The sequence below is a fragment of the Malurus melanocephalus genome, unplaced genomic scaffold, assembly GCF_030028575.1.
Source record: "Malurus melanocephalus ecotype Western Australia unplaced genomic scaffold, MMel_1.1 scaffold_238, whole genome shotgun sequence".
In the NCBI taxonomy this organism is placed as follows: Eukaryota; Metazoa; Chordata; class Aves; order Passeriformes; family Maluridae; genus Malurus; species Malurus melanocephalus.
In genome coordinates this window covers 1073089-1083578 of record NW_026623470.1, presented here as the reverse complement: position 1 = coordinate 1083578, position 10490 = coordinate 1073089, and the positions used below count along the sequence as shown (strand labels likewise).

Below are 10490 nucleotides of genomic sequence, written 5' to 3'. Positions count from 1 at the left end.
TCCCGATTTGAAAATATCAGAAAATGGAGAAACCACAACTATCTTTGCTAACTTCTTCCAGTGGTTAATCGGCTTTATAACTACTAGTTCAGAATTTTTATGCTGTTTTGTTATGTTTTTCYTTGCTTGCACAGTGAAACACATAGTTCCTCGAATTCTTCTCTCTTAGGAGCAACTTATTAACTATAATGAGGTAACTTTATTTTAAAATTTTCTTTATATTTATGTACAAATACATAGGCTTACCTTCAAATGAAGAATGCCAAAGAGAACTCCCCAGACTGGAAATCCCGACATTCTCTAACTGGCATTAAAAAAGTTCAATGAGTGTTATAGAAAAAAAAAGAAAAAAAAAAAAAAAAAAAAANGCCAAGAATGAGCACAAACTAGGTGGACATGATTTTCTGAAACTGCATGCTCAGGTGAGTGCCAAAACACAGATTAAGGAGATGAATTTCTAAATTGTATTGACGTTTCTGAAATTCCACTCCCACATAAGATTAAGGCATCCATTTTTAAGATAGTGACTTWAAGCAATGAAGAAACAGTACCACTAAATAAGTATTGCAGTCTTCCACTGCCCCATGTTCAGGTGGGAAAGATGTTTAGATCTAAGAATGGAATTGCTATCAATTTACTGAAAARTAAGGGCAATAAGAACCCTCTACACCACATGGAAAACAAAGTATTTTATTCATGTTTCCTGCAGCGAAAAAAAYTGACCTGTCAGAGATATCCTGGCTGTTTAGATATGGCTGGAGGAGATATCCTCAGCAACTCAGAACRGCTGAAATCTCACAAAAAGTATATSCTTCCTACATGTGCTTAAGACGCTCAATTATTTTTCTCTCTGCTTGCTGCATATTCCAGCCATTCTACTTTAATTTTCTATATATACAGAAACTGAAGATCATAGTTTGTTTTCATGCAAAAAATCCTAAATWAAATATACGTCTAATATTCAATCTATAATTTACAACCCTATGATAAACACAAGGTAAAACATCTGCATGGATTAGTTATGGCAAAACACCTGGGTAGTTTCCATAGTTTTGTAAAAACATAATGAAAATATAATTTATATTGTCTCAAAGACATTGAAAGATCTTCCATTTTAAAATTAGCAAGTGGTAATGTTGCAAATAATGTAAAGAGGACTTCACAGATTATTATCTACTCATCTAGATGGAATCTTCCTAATAATTAAGATTTAAAAATCAGCAGTGTATATGATTTTGTGGGTAATAAGCCCTTAATGGATAACATGGGTTTTAATAGYGCTTCGCTTTACAGTCTTTGAGAAGCTTGGTAATAGAAGAGATGAAAACAAAACAAAACAGAAAAGTCCTCCTCTTAAGTCACATCTACTTCATAGTCACAGAAGTGACTTCTGTGAAATGTTGAGGTATTTTAAGCTAGATAGACCAGAAAATTGTAACTGTCTAGCTATTTCTGCTTGGCTTATTTGAGTCCACTCTTCACTTTTACTTCTGTGAGAGCAATGTAGACATGTACCAGAGACTTCTGTTCCGTTCCATCTTTGAATCTTTTCTTYTCTCCACTTTCCTTTTATTCTCCTCAAATTAGGAAGCTCAAAGTGAGGAATGAAACTCAAGTTTAAAGCTTGAAACATTTGGTGAYACTTGGTGACCCCAAGATGAATGCCGGTTGACACCTACTTGCTRTACCTGAAATGTCTAAATATTTCATGAACAGCTTATGTAGTGATATCTGTAAATATCTCCTCTCCAGTATATTTTAGTTAAAGCCAGCCGTGCACCACTGTGACTTCAATCACTCTCTGAAGACACTTGTGGGTATCACTAGGGGTGCAAATGTAATATTTAGCTGATGAATTCCATCCAAGAGTCTTAAAGTCTTGATTAAGAGAATGAATCAAATAGTTTAGGTGAATTCTTCTTTTGATTTAAAAATAGTTAAATTAATAATAGAGAATCTAAACCATGGGTGAAGCTGAAATCAGAAACTGACTTAAGAGGAATATAAATACAATTGAAAATTAGGAAGAAACAAGGTCCCTGTACCATATAAGTTTTTGAACCTCCTAAAAAATAGCCTTAATTCTCAAAACCATGGCAATTTGATATGCTGAAAAAATAATTATAAATCTGATCAAGAAATGCTTTAAATGAATATTTTTAATCCCTTTTWATACATTTTTCAACATTTCAAAATGAAGTCAATTTGAACTGGAAAATGAAAATTCATATTTAGAAATTCTGAAACAGGATTTTCAATAAGATAAAACCTTTTTTCCACAATATACTCTAATGGGAATTTTCAAGACCATCATTTTTAACAAACAGTGCCGCTCTTGTTGAGTAATACTTCAAGTAAACATTTCATTGAAAAATTCTAATCAAGTCAAATGGCAATATACACTATCTTCATGATAGAAAACTATATCAAAAATAAACACTTGTTTACCTAAACACTCATCAGAATTTACTTGCTTGCTATTGTTCTTTGCCTTTTATAAACAAACATTATTGCTCCTCTTGTTTATCACTAAAAGTACTGCAAAGAAATGTACTTCATCTATTTAATGGAAGACAGAAAACTTAAATATTTGGATTATTTTTTCGCTGCAATAGGACTAGTAAAACTACAAATCAGATTATTTTTGCTGGCATATTATTGACTGCTTTCACAGAAATGATGCATACACCTCATAAGTGTATCTGTAGCAGGTAGAAACTCCCAAACATACAATATAATCTTGAGTCCTTTGTTTTTATTTATGCAGGAATGAGAGACACTGATTTAAGAAACCTGCACTGAAATACTAATTTATGAATGGGTCTCCATGACTGCTATTTTCCTTAATATAAATATACACTTTTAGGGATGACTTTGCCTAGGTTTCACCACAGTCTCTCTACAGAATTCGCCGTATAACAGACACCTGGCTCATGCATATTCTTTCCAGTTTCAAAGCAAAGGACTAATGCCTTTCCCCTACTAGCTTTTTGCATCTTTTTGCTTCACATAATTTCTCATGGTAACCAACTTCATAAACCATTATCAAAAAGTCAGTTTCTCTCTTGTGGACACCAAGCAGAATCACTTTTCTGTTTTATATTAAATTAACTACTGCTTCAATTTTTCCTCCTAAGAATCCAAATTCTTAAAATGGAGTAAAAATGTTCAAGTAAGAGTGGATATTCAGTAGGGTTATTTTCAGGCTCTGCTACTTTATGGCAATAGTTATAATGTTACAGGAGGACAGCAAGACCCTGTTACTTCCTTCTCAAGTTTTACTTATTATGTATATATATATATTTTAAAAATACATAAATATAAGGTATTTTGGACGCATTCTTCATAAAAATATAGGGGGACAAGAGCMAGCTGCATAATATATTTTAGAATGAGAAATTTGCTGTTTAAAAGAAAGGTTTCAAGGGAATTAAAACTCAAATATTTAATGGCAAATGCATAACTTCATGAATATTACTGCAACTTAATGAATAATGACTAATGAACTCATGAATTTCTGGAATTAATATCTGCAATATATACTGAAATAAAAATATACATTTTATCATTTTTTCTTTAAAAGCTCAAAATTTAGGAAATGTTACGTTAAAACAATAAAGTAATAAATCAGTTATGCCATCAATCACAAAACTAAAGAATTTGAAGCTATTCCTTTTATGTGCAAAATATTGTTCCCATTTCAATGTATGGCATAAGCTGAAGCTTCTATAAAAATATTTATAATAAAATACCGCATAAATCTGTAATTACATTTAATCGGTTTTAGAAAGATGCATCCAATACTTAGACACTGTAAAATTACTTAAAATCAGTCAATTTTACCTCAGTTACTGCTGAAGTAACAAAAAGTATGATGCAACAGTCTTTTGTGAACTGAACTGCATATTTTCTCTCATCTACATAAAGCTCTGTAAATAACCTACAGGTTGTTAGTCATTGCTTAACTCAGCATCCAAAATGCTCATTTTAGCTCTCCCATATTAAYGCATTATGCACAGAGTATTTTAATTAACCATCAACAACAATTTGCATTTTAAACAATGTAAGGAAGAGTTACAGAAAACAATTTTGACTACCCATGGTAAAGCCTTCTTAGAATTCCCTCCATTGAACATACAAACCCCTCTGAAGGAACTCAAAAGTCTTTAATGGATTGTCTTGGAACAAATCATCAAAGCAGAATTCAGTATCTAACATAAGGTGCTTCCTGGGCCATGGGTATATGTAAAGCATCATGCAAGGTATGAAATCACTCCATTCTTCTTCCTTCAGTTGGCTGTCACACTGGCTTCCTTCTGACGCAGTCTTTCTTTCTGTAAAAAACAGTTTGATTATAATTCTTGTCTATAATTTTCTATCTCCTTTCAMGTTGCATGAACATTTGGTCTAGAAGATGGAGATAATCTAAGTCACATTTCCAGTTTTAATTAAAAGATGCTTGGAGCACTCAGAGAAGGCTCGAACCCAGTTCAATACTTACCATGGAAAAGCCGAGTTTGCTTTGGTTACATAATTTTCAAATACTATGTACCTTTAAAAATACATACCTGTGAAGAGCAGAGCAGCTAGAGAAAACCAGATACATTTTAAATTCATGTGACTCTAATATATTCTCGTGTCTGGAAAGGTTTCTGCTGACATAAAGGCTCTAATTTAGCATTAACTAGATTATCTTGCCCAATGACCTCTTTTCCAGGCAAGTGTAGTCATTCAGATCTCTGCCTCTTGATCTGCAACTGGTATGCTCTGCTGAAAATGGAAATAATACACTGATTCCTTTACTTCCTTCCCTAGGAAGTCTCTTCCCTTCTTGAGTTTGAGAAAAGCTGGTCTAATCTATGTGCCTTGCACACAGACAAAATTGGTTTTATATACAACACAAATTATTAGACCTCTTGTAGTGTTCTATCAAAACACTTCCTGTACAGCAAGGAATAAAATGGGGATTTAAATCCCTTCTACCACTATTCAACAGAGAAACAAGATCTTTGACGTTTTGAGAAAACCAGACACTCAGCCATTGGACAAATATAAGCAGTGAGCTTCAAAGCACTTTGAAGCATGGAAGAAAATATARGAGACCTACAGTGGAAGGGAAGAAGAAACCATGAAAACACTTGTTTTTGTTATCTAAAATAACAGAGCCATGCTTAGGCTCATCTCAACTAAACTTTAAACATAAGTGATGGACTGCCATAGGGCATAAGCTTTAACATCTCTCCTTGGGAAGAAATTCACTCTGCTACATTCAAATTAAGAATACTACTCTTCAATAGTAGAAACCAGCCATCACTTTGAATGACAAGAACAGTGTCACAAAAGCCCTTTGGAATGTCACACTGAAAACCAAATCATACCAGGCTAGCTGTAGGATTGATTTTCTTCGTTTCAACTTTCTTCTCTGCAGTTAACTTGCTCACTGATTGCTGAGCCACTTTGATTCTGAAATACAGAAAAGATGTCATTAGATTCAATGAAATGACAGTGTTCTGGCTCTGCYTGGTGTATATATTTTGTAAGAAGCCTCACCAGTAACTTTTTWAAATCACATTAGCCCAACAAACTGCTATTTCTACTCAAAGGCACTTAATAAGGCACCAAAAGCAGATCAAAGTACATTTTCAAACTGAGAAAATCAAAAGCAAAAGGACAGCCTGTCTGTATTGCTCACTGAAAATGTCATCAGGAAAATGATTTCTCTGTTCTTGCAGGATCTGGATTTTACAGAGTATCTTTCCCACCAAAAAAGCTGTGGTATCAAGACAAAAGGATCCTCCTCTGAAAAAAAACSAACTAGCTGGCTCAATCTGTTGTACACATAGAATATGCTATTTTAGCAGGCCATTTGCCAGGCTACATATGTTATCTCCTCTGAAAGCCTTGAAATGAAAGCATCTGCCACTATTTTGTTAATGYTTTCTGCATTGCTTTAGACGGAATTGACTGACCAGCCTCACTGATGTGGCACYAGGAGGTACAAGAGGTTCTTGCCTTGTGTACAGCTGCAGACTAGTCTGCTAAAGTACTGTAGAAAAAGAGGGGAAAGAAGAACATAAATCTGATTCCTCTGCTGCTTGCCTCTTGCTCTCAAGGTCTTGCATACAAAACCCTTCTTTCTGTGCAGATTTAACAAGAGGAACCCAATGAGGATTTTAATCAGGACAAAAAGGAGAAACAGAATTAACGGAAAAAGGGACTTGACTCTCCTTGTACAGACTGGAAAGTGCATGGGRAATTATGTGCTAAACAGTGATAAAAAGGAAAGAAAATTCTTGGCACTTCTAATAGAGGATCTGCCCAGCACTAAGTGCCTTTATAATACTGATGCTACATACACCTACTTTATAATTCTATATGAAAATGCAGACGGAAAGAGGTTGGAAGTGAATTTTTGCAAGCAAAGAGAACTCAGCATACCAATTTTCAGTAATGTACACCAAGTCAGTCTCCTACTAGAAGCAACGTATTTCTTGGCACTCTTGAACTGAAAAGTTCTACTTTCTTCTCCTATTTAACTTTTTCCRCTGGCAGAAATAATTGCTATGGCCAGTCAAAAAGTATTTAAAATACCATGTCCAGTTCAAATCACTTTYGACACACTCAATTTTGGAGGAATTTTGGAAGAAAAGCAAAAAGGAAAGTGGATTATAGCTGCAATTACTGATGTGTACTTCCTTGCTGTAACACTTGCAGCAAGCCAGATTCTTTTTAAAATACAGAACACATTCCTAAATTCCCTTCTGTCTTTATCAATGTTGGAAATGTTATCAGTGTTGGAAACAACAAAAATTTACATATTTCAGAAGCATCTACTGGATGGTTCCTGGTGTTGCCTCACYTTCCAGTGCTTAAGAGCAGGAAACAGTCACACTACTTTCAASTAAACTTGCTGTCAACACTTTTAAATACACCATGGATTCAAGCTGTAACTATACCCTCAAATACACATTACAAATAATATGTAATTATTATTCTGTATATTTTTTAAATACAGCTGGCATGTTTTTAGAACTTAGTGTCTTCTGTTTCTACATGTAAACAGCTACACGACAACACATGATTCCATCTTTGTATTTCTGTTAATCTGCACAGTTTACTTCTTAATGCTGGATGACAGCAYCCACTGGGGAGCACGCTATTCCTCACAGCTACAGTGTTTATGCAAAGATGATGTTTTTCAACACAGTCTTCAGGTTCAGMAGAATCACACCAAGTGATCAGCTTCTAAACTCTTCCCTATTTTGAGCACATTTTCTATTTGATCACATTTGCTTTGGTCCTAGAAGTGTTTTCAAATAGTTTCAAAATGCCTGGAGTCCACATTTGCATCTGAAGGGAGACTTTCAGGGATTACAAACTTTTAGACTTGAAAAGAAAATTTTGCTTGTCACTGATTTAGGCCTAGCTCTGTGTATTTTATGCCATATTTGCACCATTTCTAGGAAAMTGTAATTTTGAAAGACAGAATGAATAGTCTGGATTATAAAATAAAAATAAAACAATTCACTAGCATGATTTGAATCATGCAATATTTGGCTCATAAAAATGACAGACTAGTTATGGGAAAAACGGAATCACTTCACTAACATATGACTGATAAGATTAGSAGGCACTATCAGAATTGTATTGCATAATTTAAAAAGAATGTAATTAAAAAGATGTGGTATCAAACTGAGAAGTACTGCACATTAGCACACAATATGGAAAAAATATTGAATTATCAAAACAATGCCTTTTTAAATATGAGAAGCATTATTCCAATAGTATATGTATCCCTACTATAATCAATGGGAATGTAATCGGCTTTTTCCTGCCTCCATGTGGCAGGTGCTGTCTTYCCCTGCAAATTGGACACAGGCCTCTTAAATTATAAGTTATTAGTGAAAAAGAAAGACATTACTTTATTCTTATTTTTATTTTGTACCTAGGTATGAAAAAACTTAATATAAACATATGCCTGTATTTATTAAAAAGTTTCCTTTTCAAGTCAGGAAAGATGTTTTTTCCCTTTACAGGAAAAGATACTACCAAGCCAGGGACWAACCAGATAAACTGATAATCCATTTTCATCCCTGCTTTTCACTCAAGTCAGACAGAAAGCAGCATGAACTGGCATGCTCCAAGCTCTGGAGTTCGCCAGTTAGGAAAACTGGAATCCCTTGTAAACAAAGCAATTCTCATTCATGTATTTGTGTTCCGGCTCTGCAACTGTGCGACGACAGAGACCAAAGTATCTGATTCCCTCTCAGCTTCTCAATATTCTGGACTAATCCATTTGTTTCGCTTCTAAAGCTTTTCCATGCAGCTGGTRGGTTATGTGGATGGCTGTGGGTTATGAAACAGCTTGGAATGACAGTTCTGTGCCACCTGAGCTTCCCATGACTATAAGTTCAAACTTCTCCCATAAAACTGTTTTGGCAAAAGGCAATGTTGTGCAAAAAAATTTCAGATATGGGTGGAGATGAACAAGAGGGGTAGCTACAGTCATCATCAACTGTTCAATCTAGAGCCAAACTGCATACCYAGTTGAGATCCTTAAAACAGCTGAACAGTGGCTTCCCTCAGGAGACTAAGAAATATCTCCAGAGCTCAAATTCCTTTCATGTGTTAAATGCTTTTCTGCTCTCAGTCCTATTTCTGTATGCAGCTCATAAACTAAACCTCAAGTCACAGCACCATTAACTGAAAACAGTCAGTCCATGAAATATAACAGGTTAGATTTCAGTCTCAAAATTTTAGAAGACAGGTATCTGTGTATTACCTGGCCTGGCAGATGATTTTCCAGAGTTATTTGGTTAGCTTTAAAATTAGGAGCCTTATACTAGACTATGAAGTTTGACCATTGCCACTTCGATTACTGTGTGGTACAATACAGTYGCTTGTTAAGCCTTCAGGCCCAAACCTTCTGGAAAGAGCTTGGTCATTACCGATTAAATCTTTAAATTTCATTTAGAGTAAATGTTCACTAACTAGATCAGTAAAAATAACAGTAAAATATATGTTGTCRGTGGATTTTGTCATCAAACCTCAAACTGCCAATATGTTTGATAAGTTTCTATTTTTTTCTGGATATACTGACAGTGGTTTATCTATACAAAGTGAGCAATTTTATCTCAGTAGTCACAAGGAACAAAAATTGGTTTTTATGTTTTAGGAAAGCTGGTGTGTGAGAAAAACAACCGGAAGAAAAGGACTACAGACCAAGAATATACTTCAGTCCACCTGAGACGGCCACTGGCAGATATTTAGGAGTATATAAAGACAGCCAAARCCTACAGTGATAATCCCCAACATGCTTTTGCAGCTGGAAACTTCCTTCTTGTSTAAGTCCTTCATAGATTTTTCTAATATAATTTTGTACTGTCACCATTTGGAAGCAATGCAAGCTTTTGCCATCTGTGGTATCTTGTGGCAAAATGTTCCTGTTTTTAAGATGAAATGTACAATTCTGTTCATTAAGTAATGATTGTGTYTTCTCCACCTATTGAGGCAAATTTTGGTTCTGTTTTTGATTTCTGAATTCTGACCTAGTTGTAAGCATGTTTGGTTTGAGTTTACTTCATCCAGCACAGTAATTATTGGAGCAATCTTATCTTTCCAAGTGTCATCGGTGATTTACATTAAGAGCAATAATTCTTTTCCTATTTAATTATTTCATATTTAGAGGGCAACAAGCACAAACACATTATAATAATCTTTGTCACATTTCTTTTGCAAAACAYAATCACCATTTGTGATGAAACTCTCACTGCAAACTTACTAGTATTTCTCCTGTATTTACACTTTTTTCCTATTTCAGACTTCTCTAGGATGTCCTCTTAAAATATAATTTAACAGATCTCGAATGCTTTAATCGATTTATGGATGGGCATTCATATATATATGCATAATGGATTTAAGTTGCTATCAACACATATTTGTTTTAGTTCTGAATTTACAGGCATGCCCACTGCAAGTAAAATTAGTAGTCGAAGAAAAGGAAGTGACAGTATAAATATATGCAATCTACCATGCTGTAAGCACTTCATTGCCAAAAACTCCAGCCTTTCTTTTAGTCTTCAATTCAGTTATCATCTCAAAATTTCATAAACAGAAAAGGGCTTAAAASCAGTCAATGTACCTGAATTCACACACATTGTAAATTATAAAGCTGTCAACAACAAAACTGGATTTTGATGTAAAACAGCACCAAAAAAAGAAGTGTTCAACATTTGGTGCATTTACATTAAGCTTTTTGCCAGCAATGAAGATGTGATTGTCAAAGCAAATCTTATTTCATTGTACTTAAATTCTGGTCTTGAAGGGAAAGTAAACTGTTGTTGTATTCCTATCAGACATACGGTTTGGAAAATTGTTTTCATTTTATCCCTATAGTAATTTATATATCGTATCGTATCATATCATATCTTATATTTTCACATATATCATATAATATCATATCATATCGTATCATATGTTTGTTATCTATC

At 34.3% G+C, this 10490-nt stretch overlaps 1 protein-coding gene across 4 annotated transcripts in view; it reads right to left on the bottom strand.

Annotated features, from left to right (window-relative positions):
- Window positions 1-4147: 4147 nt before the first annotated feature.
- FMN1 (formin 1) overlaps window positions 4148-10490 on the bottom strand; it is a 150429-nt gene continuing 144086 nt past the window's right edge. For all 4 annotated transcript variants that reach the window (XM_057375088.1, XM_057375089.1, XM_057375090.1 and 1 more), the window contains 2 exons: window positions 5379-5463; window positions 4148-4334 (listed from right to left, as the gene is read on the bottom strand). In XM_057375088.1, coding sequence (XP_057231071.1) covers window positions 4290-4334; window positions 5379-5463 — 130 coding nt within the window. In that variant the 3' untranslated portion in view covers window positions 4148-4289. The remainder of the gene's footprint in view (window positions 4335-5378; window positions 5464-10490) is intronic.